The 26,601-nt window shown below is 38.5% G+C and overlaps 1 protein-coding gene and 1 long non-coding RNA gene across 22 annotated transcripts in view; one reads left to right on the forward strand and one right to left on the reverse strand.

Moving 5' to 3' along the window:
• nrxn3.L (neurexin 3 L homeolog) overlaps window positions 1–26,601 on the forward strand; it is a 273,346-nt gene that overhangs the window by 207,835 nt on the left and 38,910 nt on the right. For all 21 annotated transcript variants that reach the window (XM_041572988.1, XM_041572989.1, XM_041572991.1 and 18 more), the window contains 2 exons: window positions 3,543–3,724; window positions 21,817–21,988. In XM_041572988.1, the coding sequence (XP_041428922.1) occupies window positions 3,543–3,724; window positions 21,817–21,988 (354 nt within the window). The remainder of the gene's footprint in view (window positions 1–3,542; window positions 3,725–21,816; window positions 21,989–26,601) is intronic.
• On the reverse strand, window positions 6,907–13,514 carry LOC121397068. The gene is made up of 2 exons (XR_005963414.1): window positions 13,350–13,514; window positions 6,907–7,332 (listed from the first exon to the last, which is right to left on the reverse strand). It is a non-coding gene; the product is annotated as an uncharacterized LOC121397068 (long non-coding RNA).

Raw genomic sequence — 26,601 nt, forward strand, 5'->3', positions numbered from 1 at the left:
GGTGGGAGGAGGAAATACATTAAACAGGGTTGGAAAGCTTTTTTTAGAAGGGAGTAGTGTGGGTATATATATATATATATATATATATATATATATATATATATATATATATTTATATATATATCCGTGATCCTCAGAATATAAGGAAAAAAGAAAGGGAAATGAAGAAGCTTTAAAGGCTTTCCCCAAATTTCGAGATAGGGTAGGGGTTTACATGGCTTATTTACAAATGGGCAAACCTACAGTGTAACTGTATATTATCATTGAAGACATTTTTGTTATGTCTGTTTAATTCTAGCACATGTTTTGATCATGGCTACCACTGATGAGGTGGAAGCCATAGGCCTAGGCTGTAAATAGAATATGTATCCATTATTTGCAAACCTTTACAAAAACATGTTTTACATATTATCAGAGGGGTGTTTGTGTGTGTGTGTGTGGGGGGGGTGCATGAGGGGATACAATTGCAGGGTGCCCAGTACTTTCTGGTGCTCCTAGAAAGAATAAATCAGTATAGCATAGGGTGCTACAGTTGTTCAACACAAGGCTTCAGATTACGCCCATGTATAATATCTTGCCTCAATATTGCAGCTCTGCAGCCTTACTAGATCTATATTCTATTAATATACTAAAATTTGTAATGGTAAGCTTGTTTTGATTAAGAAATATTTCCAGTAGCACATATTAATGTGCTCCACTGCAAAATATTTCTAGGGGTCCCAATCATTTAACAAGTCTACCTGTTAAACAAGCATGAAATTGCATATCACTGAGGACCTTACATGGCCTATTTACAGTCCTGGGTCCTTGGCCGCCCCAACTTTAACAAAAAGGTGTGCATCCAGATTCTTTTTGCAATTGCTCTACTGACCCTAATGCAAGGGAAGGGTCTTCTTTGTAAGCACCCTGCACTTTCAATAAGTGATATTTGTTGGATTGGGTTGAGCTCTCCATCATCGTGCATAGGGAGTGACAAGTCTGTAAAATGAATAATAATCGCTCCATGGCACTTTGTGTCCAAAATACAGTAGGTATTAAACCAAGGGAATTAATGCAATGAGCAGGATGGTCTGTGTGTGCTGTAATCAGTAAACACAGCAGGAAGAATCTTGTAAAATCTGTAGAAAGGCATATTTCTGTTAAAATTGCTCTGTTATCCTGCTGCAGTATGTAGTGTTGATGGAACAACAGCATTGATGTTACTGCATAGACTGTAGCTGTTCTGTTTCTAACTTCATTGCTAGTACTGATTCCCCATTGCTACCATTATACATTATTCCATTTCTTTAGAGGGTCAATGCATTGTTTATAGTTTATTTATATTTCAGTGTATTTTTACAACCCCACCCTTCTGTTCCTGCAACCTTTCTTCATTCTCTGCTTCATTAGTTTCAGCTCAAATTTTTATAGAGCTGCCCAAATAAATGCAAGTTATTCATGCTGGTGTTATAGTTATTGAAATAAGCATGGATGCTTGACAAAGGGGTTACGCCCCGAAACGTTGCATCCGCAATAAATGAGCAAGGGATTTCCCTGCTAGAAGCAACCCATGCTGTGCCAGTGTTTTCTTACCTTTCATGTGGATCTTGAGGTAGCCAAACGCCTCCTTCACTGAGCACCTGGGATTCGATTTGATTGGGAAGGCCAGGGTGTGCTAGGGTAATTTCTTTTCTGACTACTAGTTAGACATTGCCACCGAGGAAATCTGAGCTTTGCAAATGGCTGATGGCAATTAGGCATTTCGTATTCTGCCCCTGACTGTTTCTCACTGGGATACCCAGACAGAAAGGAATATCTCTATCTCTGTGCCAGCCGGCTAACCATAATCAGAGAGAGCACACTGTCCATTCCTATTTGTCTCTGAAGAAATTTGTTCTCAGCACAATGTGACACTTTGCAATGATCTGTCAAATGAAGACTTTGCCTAGACTTGGTCTTTCCATGCATACACAAATCTGCTTGACTTTCCAGCCTCTGTTTCTTTCCTTACAAAATGGAACCATTTATTTGATTATTTTCTTCCACCTCCTCTTTCTTCCGTTCATGCACATTCCATCATGTGACCTTATTGCTTTTCGTCTTTTGGAAATCATCTTGTCTACTTGAAGATTTCTCACCTATTCATTGAGGTGGAGTTCCACTCTTTTCTCGCAAGAAAAGTGCCTCCTCAGCATGCTAAACACCATGCTTCTGTACCTTTTCCCTCCCTTCGCTTACCTTCTCTCTCATGTAAGCGCATCAGAATTACTGATTAATTAACTTCAAACATGAGGTGCCTTTGAGGCACAGAGCTGATAAGATGCTGGAACAGACACTGACAGTATAGGATATTGTTTGCGCAGCAGTGGGAGTTGAAGAGATGATGCCTTAGATTACTCAGTAGTTTACGATCATTTTACAAGTTTCCTAAAAACAGCTTTAGTGCCAGTTTACTTCTTCTAGAAATAAACAAGGCACCGAGATTATACCAGTGTCTATATGTTATTTACCTTGATTATTATTATTGGTTAAAGGCAAAGTAAACAGGTAGAAACCCCACACCAGGCAATTTGTTCAACTAAATTGCACATATATAGTTGGCATGCTGTTATGAAGGTGCTTTTTATGCCACAAATATAGCTGTATCATTTGTTTTATATATGAGAGTTTATCTTATAATGAATGTACTGCTTGCTTTGTCTGTCTCTGTCTTCAGAGAAAGCCTCTGCCAGGGCAGACTGTATTGTATTGCAGATTCCATTGATGAATACATGCAGCTATTGAGTGTTCTGCGCACAAAGTTAGCAATAACCTTAATCTTATATGTTGTTTTATAAAGACATGAGAAAAACTAGACCAATGAATTTAACATATGTTCCCTTGAATAATTACACATGCAGTCCCTTGCAATATAGCAGGAATCATTTTCTCTTATGTATTCCTTTTGAGAAGAGATATCTCCCCCCCCCTTTGTATTTATTTAAGTGTGGGAGCTAATCCTGTAGTGCAATTATGTCTTCCCCTTTGCTGTTATCGCCATCGCTGTGCAGAGTCGAGGCAAAAAAAAGAGGACTCTTGGTTTTCAGTACTCAGCTGATTTCAGCACCTTGGGGAGCACCGGTTAAATGTTAAAGAGAATCTTCATTATTCCTAGGTAGTTCCAAAGGCAGTAAATGCTAATTTGCCTTGATGATAATGATGATTTTTAAGGAGGCATATTAAATGAGATCCATAACATGATTCATAACATTGATTATATGCAGTGTGGCTAAACAGCAAACCATAAGTATGGAAACAATCAACCATATTGTAGTATCACTATTGGTCTGTGTGCACATAAAATCGTGTCAGCCACTCCCTGTAGCAGCACGTGGAGAAGAGTTTTGGTGACTACAGTTGCTGTACTTATCTCCCACTAAAACCAATATCCACTCAATTTCCAAAAATCCATAAATCTTTACATTATTTGGTATATCGAACCTTTGTGTTTTATTCATAAAAATGGGTACTTGACTGTGCATGTATGACTAAATAAACATTTCAATGGCTTCTCTGTTTTGCAGCTGGTGCTACATATATTTTTGGGAAAATTGGGGGTCTGATTCTATACACCTGGCCGCATAACGACAGGCCTAGCACTCGAACAGATCGCCTGGCTGTGGGCTTCAGCACGACGGTGAAAGAAGGCATCCTTGTACGGATTGATAGTGCTCCAGGACTGATGGACTACCTGCAGCTACACATAGTAAGACATTGCCTCTAAATATATAAGTATTGCATCTTTTTACAAAGCAGTAAATTAACAAGCTTCTCTAAATGATGGAAAAATGAGGCCATGTCAACTGGATGCTTTGTATGTGAGGCTGGCGACATAAGCTTCTGCACTGGTTGTAAGTTCTTCTTAGGGCGACTGAAAACGGAAGCTCTTTTTAGGTGAAAGGGGAGTTTTCATGGAAATATCAGGCAACACTCACTATTTAAAAGGATACTATCATCAAATAATTACATAAATTTTAAGGGAAATGGCACATTGTGTGATTTTGGGTGCAGAAGTAAATTTGTTTGTATTTTGACAGCAGGATCCCTTTAATAAATTCCTCAGTTGTCTGGCCAAATAATCCTGGATGCCGCTTTATAACTTGCCTAATGGGAATATTGAGGAATACATGAATAAAAATGCAGGGTTTCATAACTCCTATAGATGTACTATTAAATCATTTAATAGTAGGCTTTATATATCCCTTGTGTACAATTTGTATAGTTAAATCACATAAACCCAATTCTTCTTACATTGTTAAGATGATCGAGTCTTTTACTTTTTATTGTTATTAGTGAGTTTAAAAGAATACCTTAGGTTATCTTATGCAAAACCCATCCAGAGTATGGCAAGCAAGCCCCCCTAGATTCTCTGCTGCTAAATGGCCTGTAAAGGTACAATTCATTCCTGATCCCAAAAGGTAGTCACCATTCCCTTAATCTTTGAAAATGTTAAATAATCAACAGAGTACGATTCATAACCATCTCTTGCAGGATAACATTATTAAAAATACACATTTGTTTAGATAATATTACAATAAAACACACACATATGGATATTAATAGAGTTCCTTCCTAATCCCTGTTTTACAGTGAAGGGTCACAAAATGACAGAGCCTTCCTGAACATTAATTCCTGGATGTGTCATTTTATGGCCAGCTCAGTGAGTTGGGACTGGGATTGTGCAGAGGGCATGTATGAGAGCAGATGTGACATTCATACCATGGCTGGCTTGGCAGTGCAGCAGATGGTTGCATTGTATCTGTACCTGCCACTATCAGGCTTGTTCTTCTGAGTAAGATTAATAGCCATCTCACTCTGCTTTTTTTTTTCTCCCGACCCATATTATGTGCAGTACTGTTTGTTAATGCATTCGATTAGCCAGATGACAGGCACTTTTTTACAGAATAAATCTGAGAGAGACAGTGGATCAGGGACACCTTTGCCATAACTCAAAACATGTACTGATTCCATATTCGCAGATGTACTTTGCCATGTCTCTGCTGATGAGCTGATTTCCAGGAATTAATGAAATAAGGAATTTGGGATCTACACTGCTGCAAGTGCTCAGCAAATAAATATTACCCCACACGAATAAAGCTATACACAAAAGTGCCCTTTTATGATCACACGTACAGTGATCAAAACACAGTTCTGTAGCTCAGATTTTTACCTATTTAATGCAGTGTTTCCAGAATACCAGGCTAATAACAGAGGCCTGCAAAATAGTATGTGCTAGAAATTGTGTTTGATTTATTAGCCTGGACACACATTAGAATATGTGTTGGTGTGGGTAGTGGTAATAAGCCAGTTAAAAAGTTAAAGATTAATGATGAGAGGCACCAGTAAATCACTTGTAAACTCTAGCAATAAAGTAGAGATTAATGAAAATATCGGCTCTACATTAATATGTGGGATTAGTTGGCTGTAGGGGCAGAGTTAGGGATCCTAATGAAATACCAGTGTTTGCTAGTAGTACATTACTAGATATTTCCTTACATACATATGGTATGTATTAGGTCCTTTCCAAAATTAGGTGGGAGGAATCCCAGAAAATGGAATTATTATAGAATTCTGGAATTCTATCACGTAGCGTGTCAGTTCTATGCTTTTGCTCTGTTGCATCATTCAAAATTTTGGTTTCATTAGTCACTTTCCTGGTGGAAACCCACACAGACAAGGGAAGAACATAGTGCCAAACTCAGGACCCAGCACTGCAAGGCAGGAGAACCAGCATTGTGATTGAGTGTAGAAATTTTCTGAATCATTGACATGGCATTGAAAGTATTGTCTATGTTTTAGAGACCAAGTGGGCAATGCGGCACTATATTATTATGTATATTTTGGGATTACTGCAAAGAGGATTTCACTATATTGAACATATATGGCTGACTGAGTGCATCTATAAAAAAAAATATATGTGGAATATGTTTTATCGTTAGTCTCATGCTATCAGTCTTACATCACTTCATTTTCTGAACGGGTAATTTATGTATAATTTTGCATTCAGTAATTATGATCCTTCTGCACATGGTATGATTTATACACCGAAAAGCATCTGTCTGGAGCCTGGTGGGACAAGGCAACCTTACCCTGACTGATTCAGAGGCAGAAGCCTGTGCTTCGCTTCAGGGGACATGTCCGCCATCGCTTCAAACATCTCTGTAGCGGGAGGGGCAAGGAGAGCTGAGCAGATGTCGCTGGGAGCGACAGGCATAAGAGAGATGGTAGAGAGAGAATACAAGGGACAGAGAAGAATGTGCAAGGGAAGCCAGACATTTCCTATGTGCTTGTAGTGAAGCAAATCACATGGCACTGCATTGGTCTAGTTTAATCCAAAGGAATGCCTGGGTGTATGTATATAATGTACTCCGGGATCACGCCATAATTAATTACTACATTTTGGAGCAAAGAAATATATATATCTTCTTAAATCCATAATTACATGATATAATTATTATATGCTGTATATAATTATTTTAATCCCAAAAGAACAATAGTAAGGTTGTAGACCGTATATACTTCTAGATAAAGTTTTGATGTACTGTGTTAGCCAGTTAAAAATTATAGGGCAGAACTTTTAATATGAAGCATAACAAAATTGGTGTAAAGGTGATATCTATATTGATGAAGATTATAATCACAGCAAGCTTTCAGAACATTTCAGATGCTTTTTGAAAACTGACTGAATAATATATATTTTTAGTTTGCCTGAAAAAGGGGCCTGTGTGATCCAAAAGCTTGCAATTGTTACTTATTCAGTTAGCCAATAAAAGGTATCACCAAACTTTATATTTTCTGCATTTTTCCAATGGCTAACGCGGTACAACATCTCAAAACTATGAATAATATATATATAATATACAGAATTTTGTACACAAAAACAGTAAATAAAAGCAAAGACATATAATTTTAATTTGGATTTCAAGCAGAGACAGACATATGCGGAGTTGGGTTATGCAAAAGGATCCAGACCAGGCACAAAATACAGTTTTAGCTCATTGTTTGCCAAAAATCACAAGTATGTAATCTATATAATAGGGGTTTGGTGGTACAGGAGGAATGGAAACTCTGTTCCTGTATAGCAATGAAAAGTTTAGAATAATGGGATGCAAATTAGGTTTCCATTCTGGTACTGCTGTAGGTCCAATTTCTGGCCAGGCTTACAACAGTATTGCTGGTTGGTTGTAACTTTTCAGGAACTCCATCTTTGTGGGGTATGTCTGTGTGCAAGGTTTCCACATCCATTGTTGCCAAAATGGTGCTCCCTGGTAACAATCCTATGTCTCCTAGTTTGTTTAGGAGATCTATGGTGTCCTGTAACAGAACCAAACAACTTCATACAACAGGAACACATCACAAAAAGAAATCCAAACGGACCCCTCCTGCAAGACTAAATCCCAAACTAGATCAAGATATTGGCCCGTCTGAGAAGTAGGGTTCAATCAGCAATCCTGGACAAGCAAGAAAACCTGTGGCCATACAGTCCCTCAAGAATAGAAAGCATATAATATGACTATGAAGATTTTCATTCATCCAGGTCATAGTATATCTAGTATAGGTCAATCTAAAAACAACTGGACTTGCTGAGTAATCAATGAAGACGTTTCACTACTCATCCGAGCAGCTTCTTCAGTTTAACTGACTGGTGTGGGAAGTTCTCGGCATATAAACTCTTCCACTAATTCATTTACAATGGCACATTGTAACTCTTCAAAGAGGTGACATCTGAAGAAATTCACAGAGGTGTTGATTCTGTGTAGTTGTGATAGGATTATCCAATGTGTCATGCAACTCCTAGATACAGGTATTACTTGTGAGAGTTGCATGAATGGATGTGTGAAGTGTTCTGAATCCGCCGGGGTACAGATGTTAGAACAGCATTGTATGTAGCAGACAGGTGGTGTCGAAGGCCCCCACCTCTGTTCAGAGATGGTCTCTCCACCTTGACATGAATCGCCTCTTTCACGCCTCGTTCAAACCAGCGTCTTCTTTATCCAAGATTTGGACCTTGCTGTCTTCAAAGGAGTGTCCCTTGTCTTTTAAGTGTAGAAGAGTTTATATGCCGAGAACTTCCCACACCAGTCAGTTGAACTGAAGAAGCTGCTCGGATGAGTAGTGAAACGTCTTCATTGATTACTCAGCAAGTCCAGTTGTTTTTAGATTGACCTATACTAAAAGCATATAATAATAAAACCAGCGGACAAAGGAGATGCAGTTGTCATATTGAATACCTCAGACCACATTACAAAGGCCCACAGACTGCTGTCTAATCCCACCTACTACACCATATTATTTAGTGACCCCCACAAGGGCCTATATTAAAAAAAAATAAAGGATTCCCAACAAATCTAACGGGCTTGGTGCCAGAATCCTCTAAAATAGGCACCTTATATACTCTGTACTATTGTCTCTGACAAAACAGGCCAGGTTGGGTCAAATTCATACCTGGTCTGGACCCCATATGTCTGTCTGTGCTTGCAATCCAAATGATCCTTATGTGTTTTTCCTTTTGTTTCTTTTGTTCTTATCTTAATTAGCCAATAAAGGTATCACCTTTACACTACTTTTGTTTCAAAATATTTGCCCTATAACATTATGGCTTCTACATTTCTAGATTTCCCTGAATTCTTTGCAGATGTTAGTACAGGTATAGGATCCGTTATCCATAAACCCGTTATCCAAAAAGTTCAGAATTAAGGAATGTCCTTCTCCCATAGACTCTATTTTATCCAAATCTTTAAAAATGATTACATTTTTCTCTGTAATTATAAAACAGTACCTTGTAAATTAACCAAACTAAGATTTGATTGATCCTTATTGGAAGCAAAACCGGTCTTTTGTGTTTATTTAATGTTTAAAGGTCCTGGGCATTCTGGATAACAGGTCCCATACCTGTATCATAGTGTTTTTGCACAACATGTGTAAGTTTTTATGTGAGTGTGCAAAGTTGTGCAGTTTCATCACTGCAAGACACCACACAAGCTATGAGGTTCTGAGGAGGGCACAACACTTGTGTCTAAACATAAAAAGACTTGTGTTTGCAGATGTCTGTGTGTTTATCAGTTTATACAACGAAATCTCTGTACAGTTGTGGAGAATATATATTACACTTATCACACAGCAGTGGTTGCTGTTTATCACACAGGCTTCCTGCACAGTATAATCACCATACCGGCTGCGTGTATATTTCCTTAGTGTTCCAGGATGAGGGATTTAGAGCAGGATGCAGCAGTTGGTTGATTAATAATTAATGCATTTCTGTAATTATAGATTCTAGATATATATTTAAGTTTGCTGAAATGTTTCTCAGTTCTTTGGGTGTGTAGAACTGACATATTTTGAAACCCAGCAGGTGCTGGCTATTGTACTAATTTTAACCCCTTGAGCAGAAGATCAATTTGAAAGCCTTTGCACTATAGTCTAAGAATTCCCTACCAATGCCAACATGTTACCCCTTTTCAGTGTCCTTTTTCCTATGTCTATAAATGAATAATTATTCTGAATGAGACATTCACAAAATCTCTGCATTGTTTTTCCAAATGCAGCATATAGACCTCTATTGCTCAACCTTATGCACAAAAAATAAAATCACTAATAGAAAAACACAAATCCCAAAATGATGCATATTTTTTCAAAGGGAGGAAAATAAGAGAAAATTTTCGGGGTCGTTTGATTAAGTTTTTTCGTTATATCGATGACTGTATTGGTATCTGGGATGGGGATGAGGAGTCGTTGGAGGAGTTTGTCCGATATTGTAATGGGAGAGTGCAGGGTCTTGTTTTTACCATGGAGACACATAAATTACAGATTCCGTTTTTGGATGTCCTATTTTCAGTAGAACAGGATTCAGTGGTCACGGATTTATATAGGAAACCAATTACAAGGAACACATTACTTCATTCTGATAGTGCACATCCCTTTAGCTGTAAGAAGGGAATCCCGGTGGGGCAATTCATTCGCCTGCGCAGGATTTGTTCGTCTTGGGAGCGGTTTAATGCACAGGCGATGCAACTGTGGGACCGGTTCTTGGAACGTGATTATGATAACGAGGTGATCAGGGAGGCGTATGAGAAGGCAGTCTCGCTTGATAGAAAAGCCCTTTTGGTTAGGGGGAAAGATCGTAGACGTGGAATGAGTTGTAAAGCTGGCACGATAAGGTATTGTACTACTTTTGATAGAAACACTAGATTCATCAAGAATAGTGTAAGTAAATACTGGAATGTTCTGAGACAGGATCCGATGTTGGCGGAAGTCCTGGATCCCCACCCCTCTTTTGTATTCAAAAGGAATAGGAATGTAGCGTCATGGCTGTCGAAAAGCCTTTATGACTCCAGAAAGGGTGATAATAATAAGGCATGGCTCAGATTTAAAGGTAATTTCAAATGTGGCAGAACCAGATGTAAATCTTGCCAATATTTACTGGTTTCTAAGGAATTTAGATCAACGTCAACAGGGAAAAATTATGGTATAAAGAGATATTTTAATTGTGCTTCGATTGGGGTGGTTTACCTTGTTACATGTGGATGTGGGGCCCAATATGTGGGTAAAACTGTAAGAAGAGTGGGTACACGGATACTGGAACATCTCTCCGCAGTAAATAGAAAGGACACTAAGTCCGCAGTAGCTAAGCATATATTAGATAAACATAATGGGGATATTAAAATACAGTACCAGGTTATTGATACAGCTACAGTTGGACCAAGGGGGGGGAATCTGGATAAGTTGCTATTACGCAAGGAGGCATATTGGATATATCAGCTTAGATCAACGGAATGTTTTGGGGGGTTAAATAGGGAGTGGGAGGTTTCCTGCTTCTATTAATTTCGTGATGGAACATCAGGGGGTTGGGATGTTTAATTCTCTGAGTCACTAGTATGATATATTGGTAATAATTGTGTCCTGGATGCTAATATGTTGATGGTGAGTTAAATGTTAAATGAGGGATACATCTTGCTAGATTTATTTCGGGGGTTACTAGGGCTGTCTAGAATTACATTATATAAGTGAAATGGCTATTACATCAATGCTCACTCCTTTTTGCTGGAGTCTTTAGTTATTATTTAGCAACAGTGTTCATCTGGAGTGGGAAAGATAAGATGAATACTATGTATTGCTTTGTATGATGGCTTGTTATATTGTGTTTTATTGTATTTTTGTGGGGGTTACCTTTGTTTGAAGATGCATGTTTACATATGGTTTTCATTGAAAGGGTTAAATTTAGTAGGGAGGGGTAGGGGCCATGCTACAGGGAGGGGTTCGATTTATTTCTCTTATATATATCTGGTGTTTAGACTGGTTGTTAGCTCCTGAGGAAGTGGCGAGAGCCATGAAACGCGTTGAGTGAACAGCCCATTGTTTAGCATGGGGCATGCTTTTTTCTATTACTATTTTAAAATGCTTGAATAAAGGTTTATATTTTTAATTTTTCTACTTTCTGGATTCCTTGGTGCTGCACCTACAAACTTACTTTTTCTCAGGAAAATAAGAGAGTTTGGCACACCAGAGGAGAAATCCATAGGTTTCTGTTTACCTGTATAGGAGTTTTAGGGGCATTTTTATCAAATAGTGAATTCAGTTTGAACCCATTGATAAATATGTTCCACTGGCTCTGCCTTTTGTACAAACGGTGGGCATTAATATACACACAGACCCCACACTGACACAAACGGCTAGATTTATGAATTTTTGCATTTGCTGCTATCCATGGCACAAAATTGCTGTTTTTTTTTTTTAAATTAAAATCTTAACTGCAATTACCAAAAAATTGCAATTTCTTTGCTGCTATTTTTAAGAAAAGGCAAATGAGAAATGTCATAAATGTGCCCTTCAGGCTTGTGCACTTCAGCTGTGCTACATAACCCCACACTGAGCCCGAGGCTTGAGCACCACTGTTTGGTGATATACAGCAGAAAAACAAGGTGCCACTGAAACCCAAGCTTTTGCTCCCCGTTGACACTGAGACATAGGTATCACTCTGTGCTGGCTCCTTGCCTCCCTTGTGGGATTGACTCATATCACACACATTGTATTTGCACTTCATACAGTTGCAGATATCACATCAACCTTCAGATAATAAATTACACAACATGAAATACTTAGAAATATGTTCAAAATGTGTCTCCTGTCAAACGTAAAAACACAATATGTAGATCCTTTTTATGTATATGTCTGGATGAAGTATATGTCTTTAAAAGTAATGTACACTGTTATAGTAATGCACTTTACCTGGCATTACGAATTCTACAGTATCATAGTGTTGTCCTACTTAATAGGTTTGTATTTCTAATTATTGGCATGTTTTCTCCACTTATTGAGTTTATGTTCTCCATTCGTCTGTGTGGGTTTCCTCCAGGTACTTGGGTTTCCTTCCACACTCCGAAAGAGTACAGACCAGTTAATTGGCACTATATAAATACCAGGAAATAATAATAAATGCATCCCCTCCGGATTTTAATATGCCTGCATTGGTATGATGCTGACATGTAGTCTATTTTCAGGTATGAGACACTGCCATTGGGTGCCAGATGGACATCCAAAGAGAGAAAATATTTAAGCCAGTATCATACACATCAATATAGATTTTATACCTCACTATATGAAGTAAGAATGTACAGGGAAGCATAAAAGAGGTTAATGTTTGCCTTGCTAGTCATATCACTTGTTGCCTTTAATCTCCAATCACGCCTCTGCTTCCCCTGCAGAGGTGCTGAAAGGGTGTAATTTGTTTAACTAGAACAGGCCAGCACTTGAACAGTCAGATGAAGGCCAACGTCAGCCTGTAAGTCTTTGGAGGGCTTTATGAAATGCAATCAGTGAGGGATTGTTTAAATAACGGCCTTTAAATGCAAAGAAATACCTAGCAACATGATTATAAGTACTGACGAAAACATTCAGGAGTGTAACTCCTTTTCTGCAATACATTTACTTTCTACACTTCTTATGACACTGTGGAGATGTGTGTATTATGTATTGTATATAATATGTACTAAAATCTGTCACACTGGTTTTAATGCAAGTGTTCACATGGACTGACAGACCTATGCTGGGTGAATGGTATTCCTTTCTGTTACTTTTCCTCTTCTCCATTAGGCTGGCCACCTAATGCACTTTCCTTTCTCTACTCTAAATCTGACAGCACCTGTGAACCATGCATGTAATTAACTAGCTTGTGTTAAAAAAACCTAACTGCTATTGTGTTACATATATAATGTGTAAGATAAATGCTACAATGTACACATATGCATAGGAAATGTAATTTGTGATAACTATATTGTGAAGGATTTTAAAATACAGCATGATTGCAAATGCAGCTTTGAAGTTAAAAGTTTTACCTGTGATACAGCCTGGTGTAGTGGCTTGCACCTCTTAAGAGGCAGGCCAGCAGCACTTCCTGGAATTTAAAGGGAATGCTGCAGTGCATGTTGGGAGTTCTGACTCCTATAAAAGGCTGGAGTGATTAGAAAGCAGGGGAGTCATTTGTAAAGCACAAGTTGGAAGTGCTGGCTTAAACAAGTGGTGCTGTATGATGCAGAAATCATTTTTTTTATGTGTAACAGTCTGCTTTGCAAGTTTTTGAACTGTTAACAAAAAGTTTCTTATTGTTTTTTATGGAGGTCTGGAAAGTTAAATAAACCTCTGATTTTTTTTTCATCAAGAAGAGTATTTTTCTTTGAGAAAATGTCCCCATGCCTCACAGACACCCCCCTTCATTCTTCAGTTTCTTGTTTCCCCCAGTTCTATTCACATACCTGCCATCATCAGCTTCATTTTCCTGCCTATTGCCCCCCCTTCTTATTACGTCTTCTTTTCTAATGTTTTTCCTCCTCAGTATATTTTCTTTCTCACTTCCTTCCACTTTAGTCTTTTATTTATCTTTAGAATTGTTAAAAACATATAAGAAAGGAAGCTGCAGCCAAGCTTGATAACTGTGTCTGTGCTTTTATACATGTTTTGGGTTAACATGAACACTTTAGCTAATGCCACACGGACGCATATTTTCAAATGCATGTACAGGTATGGGACCTGTTATCCCGGTTTTCCAGATAATGGATCTTTCTGTAATTTGGATCTTCATACCTTAAGTCTAATATAAAATAATGTAAATATTAATTAAACCCAATAGGCTTGTTTTGCTTATTATAAGGATTAATTATATCTTAGTTTGGATCAAGTAAAAGGTAGTGTTTTATTGTTACAGAAAAAAAGGAAATCAAAAATTTGGTTTATTATTGATAAAATGGAGTAAATGGAGATAAAATGGGAAACAGCCTTTCCAGAAAACTCAAATAACGGGTTTCTGGATACCGGATTCCATACCTGTATACCAGTGCAGTTACGCAAATCAGCAATTCATTTTTATCAGACTACTACTCAAGTGGTAAAGAGAATGAGATAATAGATCTTCTTGTTTATTGACTACTATTTGGAGAAAGAATAGTAGAAAACAAAAAGGAATATAATATAAGAGAGTTTTTGTGTGTATTTCTACCTGTCTTTGCTTTCTATTGTGTGCTTAATGTCCAAAGCCGGTAATTGAATTGAAGAAGATTAGGCTGCATAGCCCTTTGGACCATCCTTCCATTATAATCAAAGTAGGGCTTTGAATTGGTGTTTGTGTCTGGGTGACCCCATGGTGTCATGCTGTCTCCTCAGCCTTCCAGGATAATTGGCACCTTGGCAGCAGCTCCAGTGCAGCCCACAGACTCTGTTAGATAAAACTAGCCTCTTATCTGAGAGATTCTGAGTCTGCACAGATCAGCTTCAAAGGCTCACACAAACTTTGCACCAGGCATGGATTGATTTTTGGAGAGTTGCTGCTCTCCCGGGCATCTCCTGTTGTATGGCTCTTAAAAAGACATGAATTGGTTTGTGCCTGAGGGACATTGTGATGTGCACTTTCGGGTATGGGACATTAAGTATGCCATTCTGGAGAAATGTGCTTTATTAGGGTGTACATAAATATAACATTGTCTTTTGCAGTCCCTCCAGAACAGATTGCAATTAAATCTATAGTCCCATAATTTACTCTCCAATAACGCTTACACTACCTTTAAATTTTGTCTTGGCCATGGTCACTCATTCATTCCTTGTCAGATATACATGTTTGTATAGTGGTTTGTATTTACTGAAGTAGACCTGATCCCCAGTGGTGCCACACTGTGCCAACAGCCAAGAGGGTGTATACAGGAAAAAATGGGGACAGCATAAAAGCAAATAAATTAAAGTTCTGTGTCACTAGTAAGTAAGCATCACTGTACCTTGTGTGCCACAGGCAGCTATTACTGCTCATATGTACTTTGTTTGCCACCGAGTGTTAGACTGTCCTGTTTATACTACTTTTCATATTTTCCTTATGTGCTCCTTCCTTGTAGCATTACTGCTCTTACAATACATTCTTGCTAATATATTCCTTCTGCAGCACTGGCAGACATTACCACTCATATATTCCTTCTGCGCTCCTGGCAGCATTACTGCTCTTTATGCATCACTGCCCTTATAGTACATTCATTCAGTTTGTATGCCACAAACCGTTGTTACTGTTCATATTTTCCTTTTGTATTCTGCATTACTATCACTTCATTGGCTTTCTGGTCCAAGTCATTCATTTGCATTATAAAAACCTGCTGAAAGCAATGGACCAAAGTATGAATGGTTATATATATATATGTATATGTAACATACAAGATACATTTCCATGAGGGCCACATCAGTAGGCGCATTGCAGAAATATTAGTGCATTTATACTAATACTGTGCAAAGGTACATGAGTCCAAATGTATAGGTATACTTTTTTGAATTTAACTTCCACCATTGCTTCTGCTATATAAATGCCATTCATTGTTGGCACCTACTTTAATCCACACCCATGTTACCACAAGACCATGTCCATGGTAACAGAAGAGCTTGACTCTGTAACACATCCTCGGTAACATAACATCCTACTCTCCTTTGCCCTGTGTTGTACTACACATTCTGTCTTAGATTATATTAATCTAACCAAATGCGCAAGCTTTTTTTTGTACATTATACCTACATTTAGAAATGACAGATTTGCTCCTCATACAGTGGCAGGAGCAGCCTCTCTACTCATACAGTCACAGTAGTGCCATCATCAAATGGCATAGAGAAACAGCAGTGCCAGTTTCACTTTTCACATTCACAAATAAGCACTGCCCAGCAGCATGAAACCCCAAGCCCAACTGTCAAAGGAGCACTGAAGGCAGTTGGGGTGGTGCCATTAGAGGTGTACTGTGGCTTTCACGTTTAAGGGCTTTAGCAAAAATGGATGTGAAATATAAACCAAAAAAGCAAACTTAATTCTTTTCCAGCTTAGTGATTGCCTCAAATGATTTGCCTTCCGTATATTCAGCATTGGTTAATAACTGACTGAAGGTTCATAGAGAGGGTCATCCATGCACTAATTTAAATAGCTGTTCAAGCAAATTTGTATGCTCATAATTTTAATGTGTTACTATTTTTTGGCACAAAATCCTGCTTTGTAGCTGTCAGAAACCAAACTTAACCTAAACAAGGAACCAAGGGTTGCTTACCATTACACATACCAGAGGAGAGACGCTCTGCACAATGGCTATCAGCCAAGATCTGACAGCACAAGGGATTCTCTGAAGCAGAACAACACTAAAATGGTTGATTCTGTAAAATGGAAGTGAGAAGGATATTGTATCAATGAGAGATGTTGCCTGAGCTAATGAAATCTGAGAGTGGATTAGGAGCATTGCACCATCCATTACATGCTTTGATACTTATTCATCCTAAACTATTTTATACACGAATACTATCCCATGCCTTGAATTGCCTTGTTGCCACTTTACATTTAAAATCCTGGTGCTTTGCCATGTTCCTAAATGTTTTCTTGATCTGCTCTTCAAGAGGCATTGTATATATAAGTGGTTGTACAGTACCATATTTTCTTCTTTTTACCCAGTTCAGAATGTTGGCATTCAGGTAATTTAGAACTTAGAACAAACTGTTTCTAAGACTTTAAATTAGAGATAACATCTCTTTGAACACTTTTTGTATTAATTAAGCAGAATAGCAAATTGGATTATAGCAAATTGTGGCACACAGACACCTTTATTAATATGAAGGTGTGCTATTTATCACATTTTTCCAGATACACAATAAAATGGATTATGGAGACAGAATTCCGTTTACATGTCTGTCTTGAGTAAACTAAACTTAAATTTAAACTGTTTAATTGAAGTATATAATTGTTACTATTTAAAGGGGACTGGCTATGTTTAGGTATAGACTTCTAGTTCATACTTGCCTGTGTACCTGTTCCTCAGCTAATGCCGTGCCACAGTGTGTCAAAATGACAACGCCCGTTGTATTGCATACTAATGTCTAGAGGTATTTTCATGTAACATAAGGTATAAATTGAAATTAATTAACCCAAAAGTGGCTAATTACAGAATGATTTATCATGATCTCCTAACGAGCTTCCTTTAATGACTGAGCTGTCAGTGATAAACACCAAGCATTATCAGGGTCTGGTACTGCTGATGGGATTAATAAAAGATGGATTAGTGCCAAAGACATAGGACAGGGAATTTTCAAGGAAGGTATTCATGAAAAGCAAGTCATTCTTCCTATGTTTGTTATGTTCATGCCAAGTCTGCGTCTTCTTTCTACTTCTTCCATAGCCACTCAGAAACATGAATCCACTACCTCTTGTTAGGCTGTTTTATATGTCTGACCCACTATCCTTATAACACTAGTGTCACGATTAGTTTGAAGGGATACAAAAAAATCAGCTATGCATTCACTTCTCATAAGTATGAGAGACAATTAATCAATAAATGTCAATAGCACAGGTAATAGTGTGTTAAAGAATGTGTATTTATTTTTGTAATGGAGATGGCATAACTTCTGACATGCCAAGGAAAATGGTGTCAATATCAACATTGGCACTCTATTCAATGTGAGTAGATCAGCCACTAAGGAACCCTGGAATTACCAGAAGGCTGCTGGTGTTTCCAGGATTCCAATGTCTCATGTCACCTGTGTGCATAGATTTATGGTGAAATTGGCCTGACTGCCCAAACAAATCTGGGCATGTATAACTAGCTATAGAGTTAATAGATACATTAACTCTTTTTCACTCTGCCCATGTTTACTTATTTTATCCTTGCTTGTTACTACTCCATCCAGTGGCGTAACTACAGAGGAGGCAGATCTGTGTGTGTGTGTGGGGGGAGGGGGCTGCAGATGACCCGTGATGCATGAAAAAGTGTGGTTTACCCATATTGCTAAAAAATTTAACTGTAGGTAGGCACCCAGGGTGGTCCTGGCCCCAATGTTACGCCTCTGGCCCCATCTCTTTGTGTTATACAGTGACATGTAATAAAGGGTAGATTTGAAATTGCTTGCAGGTGACCATGCTATGGTCCGTGCTTTTCAGCATCTGTTCAGACAAAAATAACTGTAACAATGCAGCCATACAGGGTTTGGGAACTGCATGAAGTAAAGTGGATTTGCATGTCACTGATTTGTTGCAGCGGCAGATACAATTTTCAAACCATCCCCAAAGATAACCATAGTACAAAGATATTGGTTGTGATTGGCCACCCAACATACTCCAAAATAATACACCAAAAATCATGTGAAAATGTATGTCATATGTTGTTATTGGTATTTGTACAGCCGACTTTACTGCTATGTACTTTTTGTGTGGGTGATGGAAGGCAGAAATGACACTTAGAACAGCCATCAAGCAGCCTCTTCATTCTCAGCTCCCTCATAACTTTGCCCTCTGCAGTTCAGTGTGAAAGCAGAAGGAAAAGCTCTAAAAGGCTCTTGTAGAATACTTGCTCAGTGAATGATTGACTCTGATCTTTGGTGTGTGGGCGGCTTGATAGGCTTAGATCATAAGGCTGGCAATTTTCCTGTAATCATATCTAATCCAGTTCTAATGCCAGGGGAATAACTGCTCTTACTTTTATCTGCAGAATTGCTTTCAACCCACTCAGACAGGGAAGCGAAGGTTAAAGGTTACTTTTAGTATGTGATGGGCAATTCACGTGGATGATGATTCCAGTACAAGTTACTAAAGTAAATGTTCCCATTTCATGGCTTTGCTTCTCTTTGCTTTTGATCCACACAGAGGTCAGATTGTGAAAGTATAGCTTCTAATAGCCGGACTGAAATTAGCATATTAATGTGACTTAATCAGCCAAGGAACTAGCTTTTAGGGTCAGGCCACACAGGGCGACTAATCGCCTCGTTTTTGCGGCCACCAATCTCCCCAAACGCCTTCCCTGAATATGCGCCAGCTAAAATGAAAAAACGCTGCGGTGTTTCGTTTTCCGAAGTCGCCCGAAGTTTCCTCGTGAGACTGATTCAGTTACATTAAGTAGGAGAAATAACAGCCTGCTAGAAAATAATTCCATCCTAAAGTGCAGGCACAAGTCACATGACTGGAGGCAGCTGGGAAATTGACAATATGTCTAGCCCCATGTCAGATTTCAAAATTGAATATAACAAAATCTGTTTGCTCTTTTGAAAAATGGATTTCAGTGCAGAATTCTGCTGGAGCAGCACTATTAACTGATGCGTTTTGAAAAAAATGACAGTATACCTTTAAGCAATTAAGACAGTTAACGGCTAAAATACCATCGTGAGACCACCTTCTGTATTTATGAAAAATGTATTTCCATTTCTTAGTAATAACATTTAATATTATATATGCTGCTGAAACCTGATGTTGTATAGTCCCTAGGTGAAATATCCATGTAGCTTCTTGTTTCTTTAGTCTAGTTATTATACACTGCCTGGGACCAAGTGTTACCCTCTGAATTCCCATTATGGAACAACTGTGCTCTGTCCCCAATACATACACAGGCCAATAAGTTGTAAACTTGTTCTGAAGGGGTCAAATTGGCAGCTTTTACTTTACTTTCCCGGTTTAATTGTGGAAAGAAGTAGGTGTTGGTAGTGAGACACAAAAATCAAGCTGTGCACAAGTGTTCAGATTCTATGTCCAATTCTCCACCAGCAGGTAGCACCTATTTTAATCTCAGTGATAGAGTTTCACCTGCAAAAAACTGGGTTTTTTACTAAAATGTGGTCTGAATATCAATACCACATTTTAGCAAAATATCATACCTCCCAACCGTCCCGTTTTGACAGCTCAACCCGCAGTCCCGGATATGTACTGATATGTCCCGAGTTTCTCTTTGATGTGCTGCACTGAACTGCCAAAAAAAGATACAAAGTTCTTAATTGGCTCTTGGCAGAGAGCCCAGAATTCATACTTAACATACTCTTGTAACGGTTTTAGATAAGATGAGAACTTACACAACTTAAGGCAATTCATATTCATGTAATAACACATAAAAACAACAGAGATGTGTTCAAACTTTCATACCCTGCCAAATTTTGTAAAATTGACATGGTGTGACATGGTGTGTCCCCTTTCTGTTTCCAAAATGTTGGGAGGTATGAAATATATATTTTTATGTGAATTGTTTGCTGTGTTCAGTACCTAGTGCTAGGAAGGAGTTAATTGTATTGTACATAGAGTGGAGCTGCATGCAATCAGTCATAGCTTCCTGCATCCTGTTATCCAGAACTTCTGTATTGCCTTTAACTATGCTACTAATCATCAGATTAAAGGACATTTGTAATGTGCTGGCAGTGGCATGAATTCCCTGCAGCTCAGGAATAGACTGGCCAAACAGCCTTGGGACTGTACGTGAGGCAAATTGCCAATCACATTCTAATACAAAATCACAGTACCTGGTCAATTTGGGTTGAGAAAGAGGAAAGCAAGGCCAAAAGCAGCACGGAAGCTAAAGTGTTCTACTCTTTCCATCACTTATGCGGTTTAGTAGTTCTATACACAGATATACACATTTGTGGGCCAAGTCTAAATGAATTGATGGCGTCATATATATTAACTTTGTGGGAGTTCAATAAATCCCAGTTTTGTTTTTCATTTTTATGCAGGCAGCCTTTGATGCACAATGTGACTCAGTGTACTGAGTGAGACATGTGAGCATTTTAATGCATAAATTTGTAACCTTACAGATCATTTGTTATTAGATGGGGGCAGGGGCAGAGGCGGGCCAGGCAATCTAGGCAGCCCAGCATGCCCCCCCCTTCCCCCGACAAGCGCGCATTCGTTGAAACGCCGCTCACATGCGCATAGCATAGTGCGCAAGATGAGTTACAGGTAAGTCCAGTCTAGGGGTAGGCAGAAGAGGTAGCTACACAGCACCCCCAATCGTTGCGCCCTAGGCAGTTGCCTCTTCTGCCTACATCTAGTTCCGGCCCTGGATGGGGATCAGTAACCCCATTTGAAAGCTGGAAAGAATCAGATGAAAAAAAAATTCAAAAACTATAACAAAGAAAAAGTGAAAGCCAATCGAAAAGTTGAACCACCCTAAATATACAGCTATGTAGTAGTATGCAGATCTTTGATGAGGTTTACAATTGGTATTTGGGTTGTGACAGCTACAGGGACCTGGGAGCACCATGAATAAAAAGAATTACATCTTTCACTTTGCATGCTCAAAAAAAAAATAAAGTTTTTAAAAGGCTGTACACAATGTGCCATTTAAGGAATGTTTGTGGGTGGCGGGACATTTAAACACTATAAGTGTGCTTGCTGGCTTCATTAGGTGTAAATGGTGTGCAGTTAGTTTAAAGTTAAAACTGGTGTGTGTGTGAATTGCCTTTTTTAAACTCATTAAGAATGAAATCAAACAAACAGTTGTCTATAAATCAATAACCGGTCATTATGCTGTAATGGATTTCTTGCCTTTTTCTGTGCAGGTGCAGGGCAAGATTGGTGTAATGTTTAACATTGGTTCACAAGACATCTCAATACGGGAGGAGAGTACCCCAGTCAACGATGGTAAATACCACACAGTGAAGTACACACGAAATGGAGGGAACGCTACTCTGCAAGTTGACAACTGGCCAGTCAATGAACATTACCCTGGAGGTAACTGCTATTCTATTCTCTTTCATTCATGTAAACCGAAAGCCTGACAGAACATCACATTAACAACTATACCAGTTTGGATACCACATCTGGAGCTGTTTGTAAAATATACCTGAAATTATATTTATATTTCAGATTTCTGATAGATCACACTCTAGACCAAGGCTCAAATGGCATATCAGTTTAATACCAGTCTATATTGGTTGGGCAGAGCAGTCAGAGCTATGTGCCGGCACTGTGCAATGATGAACAAAACAATTATTGCTTCTACCACCATCAATATTCTCTCTTATTGTTCCCTATTTCAACACAGATTTGCCATTAGATAATGATCCCTAGTTCTGTCTAAGAAAACACAGATTTGTGATTAACTAATGATCTGAAATGAATATTTGTATTAATAAGGAGTGGCCCTAAAGCATAGTGACTATAGGGATTATTTATTAAAGCTGGATGCAAGAGGAATGTGTCTAGGAAATGAGCAGAGCAGATGGGCTCTGTGCCCTTGTGAGTTGTGCAGAATCTGCCTGTGATCTGGCTTGTGGGCATGGAAGCCATTAGCCCTTTCCTTAATGCCTCTTTCTAGTGCTTAACAAATTATTGCAGTCCACTGCAGTTCTTGCAGCTTTATTAAGGAAACATTGGAAAAGGGTACAAAGAGTTGTGCCCAAAAGAGTTGCATTGTGAGCAAAAACATGGAACTTTGTGTCCATGCTCTTAGCTTCTTGATATCCCTCTTTCATAAGAAGCCCCTAAGTCTTAACTAAAAACTGATCGGAATGGGTCAGTATACACCAAAAAACACCTTTGCTAAAATGAACACAAGAAATAGAACTTACATTCTGACTATTGTTTTAATTTGACCGTTTGTCTATGTTTACTGAACTCACCTCCCCTTTTCTTTATAGACAGGGCAATATGCCCAGAGCTCTAGATCTACTTTTGCATACATAGAACTCTACCTTCTCTAAGCAGCAGCCTTTGAGAAGCTTATTATCGGGGGCTTCTCAGTGGGTGGGTAATTATTTTTATCAGCTAGCTGCATGGAAGTTCTGTAGGACCAGGAAGTGTCAGGAATCACTAAAGTGAAACTGGCTTCATATTCGTGTTTTGTGCCAGAAGTAACAAAAAAAAAGATATTTCTTAATTAAAACAATAGGCAAAAGTATGTTTAGCTGAAGCCCTATTCATTCAGATAATGTTGAAAAGGGTGTATACTGTCCCTTTAATGTGTTGTTTGTTTAATTCAGAACACAGATTTAAATGATTTTTCATTTTATTATTGTACACTTTACATTATTTCAATTTTAAATATGAAGTAGATTTGTTGTGCTAGTCCAAAAAAAACACAAAATCAAAGGCACACACAGAGGGGTTTTATATTTTGTCTCATCTGAATACAGCAGATGGAAGGGAAGAAGTTACACAGTCATATGATTCTTTATAGTTACAATATTGCAAATAATAATGTGTCCATCCAATTTCCTAATACAGCAGGGACTGCCTGTACAGGGTCTAATTTTACACTTCCCACTATACTCAGCCCTGATGTAGAGGACAGCAGATTATTTCTGTATACAGCTTTGACCAGGTCTGGACGGAGAATGAAAATAAGCCCTGGTATTTCACGTACCCAGAGGTCACAAAAGGCCCCACAGATGCCCAAACAGCCCCCCACCAGCCCACTTAATAGTGAGTGTCTATGGAATCTTACAGCAGCCACATTGATTGATTCTAAATATGTAATTTGATTTAAAATGGTTGCTAGGGTAATTTAGACCATAGCAACTAGATTGCTGAAATTGCAAACTGGAGAGCTGCTGAATAAAAAGCTAAATAACTCAAAAACCACAAATAATAATAAATTGTCTCAAAATATCTCTCTACATCACACTTTTAACATCACCCAATCATGTTCTTTGGCCCCAAGTTTACCCTTTAATATCCCTCCCTGGACTGAAAAGCACAGGTTGCATACAGCTTTATGATATAATGTAGCATCAAAATCTGGAACTGTACCCCCCACTTTGCATAGTGTCATTCTGACCAAATTCCAGTTCATATCATTGTGTAAATACTATAGGAAAGGGTAAAAGTACAGTGCTGGGAGGTGCTGAGTGTAAATTATAAAAGCAATATTTCATGATAAAGCCACATCTGCACAGTCGCCCACCCTCCCGCCTTCTGGGAGAGTGGGATGCGCCTTCATCTCCGCATCCATCAAATCTGTCAGTTTTTACTGGAATTAGGGAATATCCAATAACATTCCACTGATACTCACTGCATATTTGTGTTACAGGAGAATTATTACAGTTAATGTACAGATGACACTGTTATCAAACATTAGACTATTAACCCCCTTCAAAGCTTTGCTATGTGGATAGTACAGCAGCCCATTGGTTATAATGCAAACTCTCAAGTTATGGGGATATAGCCATGGCACGCAGAAGTGATAGATGAATAAATAAAAGAATAATAGAACTGCAATTTAACAATAGTAATTATACTTTTTGGTGCCTTTCTGTTCCCATAATCCCCCTTAATGTTCTTATGACATATGAGGTCTCTTGAAAAGCCCTGTGTGCTTCTAGGATACTCCGGGAAAAGAGATGGGCAATATGCAATGTGTAGCCTGTGTTTTTTCAGAGGAAGTACAGTACTAAGATAGTATGTCAATATTCGGCATGTCTAGACATTGTTAAGACTACAAATTCCAGCATCCCCTAATAGCATTAGCTGTGGGTAGATAGCTACCCAAAACATAACAAGATGTGATTCTGTGATTGAGCCAGAATAAGGTTTTATGTGTTGGGGGCAGGTTCAAAAATGCTGCATAAGTTTTTCTCTAAGCTGCTGAATGAGTAACCTGAAAGCAACCTGCTTGGTACTATTGATTTGAGTTTTGTGCTGCAAAGGCTGAAGTGTTAGATTTGAGTAACCAAGGGGAGAATGCAAGCACTGACTCAGGAAAACCCATAAAGTTTACTCTGTGGATGAAGCTGACTGCGACTGAAGCATCTCAAAACTCTAATTCACTTCTATGCTACAGGCCTGTAGAGGAGTAGTGATGGCACCCACCATCTTATACACAATATATATGCAATTTAAATGGCTTTTTGCCTCTCCAGCAAATTTGTATTGCCCCGTCTTTGTTGCAGCATTCATTAACATGAAACTAAAGTCTAAAATCATTTAACATAGTATGTTACATATGTGAACTGTATGACTTCAGAGGCTCTATTAATTGTCTGAATATTCTCTTCCAAATAATCCTACTCTTCCCAGTCTGTTGCTAGCTCATTGTACCTTTAGTCAGGTACTGAGTATCTCTGAGTTGGCAACTATTGGTGACATTGATCTGTGTCCCAAAAGCCACTTTAATAAATATGTAAATGGGACAAATACACCTACCAATATACTGTAGGAGTGCTCCTCATTTCTTTCATCTGCAATATGTTTTAAATTAAGCATCTCACAAAGGACTTTCCCTTAAAATAAGGCAATTGTATATACATATATGTCATGATGCCATTGCCAACATTTGCCATGGGTTTCCACACTGATTTCAATTCCATTTCCAGTTTTGAGCCTGTCTCAGGGGCATAGTTACATATTTTAATCAGGTATTGGAACCAGAGGGGTCCTAGAAGCAAAAATAATTGAATATTTTAGTAGAATAAAAATTGTATAAAGAGGCTATTTTACAAATTATGATTGAGGAAGGATTAATAAAGCAGTGGTCAATAGGACATAGCAATGTGCCACCCCTAAGGCCCTGCTCACAATTTGGACCAGAAGTAATAGCCCTGCCCTGTATTGTCATGCCACCACTACCAAATGCACTGTAAATGTATGTGTGATGGCACAAGGAATATCTTTTCCCCTGGTATGCTTCAGCTGGCAGACAAGTAACCTACAATTCCCCTTCTACCTCCTATTGGCTCAAATGGAAGCTACATAACACCACTTGCCTATGCATTAATATGCCAAACGAATCAACACCCAGTGTGTCTTAGCCCTAAAGCAGAGGTTCTTGCCCTTTTAGGGGCTAAAAGCCTGTTTGCTCCTGTCCTTCAAGCCCAGTTAGGGTGACACTTGGGCTGAATATGAACTACACCAGTGTCTTTCTATATGTGTAACCTTGTTAAAAACTAAGGGGGTCCCTGACAACTGCTGAGAATGTGCCACATAGAAGTAAATGATGAAAGCTGCACAAACGGGATGCAAATTATGTGATTTGGGCAATGTGGGCTGCTTTTATTTATTATGTTTTGAGGCAATTCCATTTCAGTGGCTGCTTCTACACATGCCTAGCAACATTATCAGCATGTAGCCTTCACAAATTAATTTCTAGTTGTGCCCATGAATAGCTAACTGATTATATAAGGAAACTTACATTTGAACATCCAGACAATCTGTGAACCACTTTTTGCCAGAGCAGCGGGTGGAGAATTAATGTGGGGAGAATAATTAATTGAAGGATTAAAAATGTGTGACTTTAATATAGGGCAGCCATGTACGCAGACATTGTTTGAATGGTGAGGAAAGGCTGTGCTATAGTTCACCTTTAAGTTTTATAGTACAAAAGAACTGGTCATTTGATGGAATCACCC

Source organism: Xenopus laevis, chromosome 8L (assembly GCF_017654675.1).
Source record: "Xenopus laevis strain J_2021 chromosome 8L, Xenopus_laevis_v10.1, whole genome shotgun sequence".
NCBI lineage: Eukaryota > Metazoa > Chordata > Amphibia > Anura > Pipidae > Xenopus > Xenopus laevis.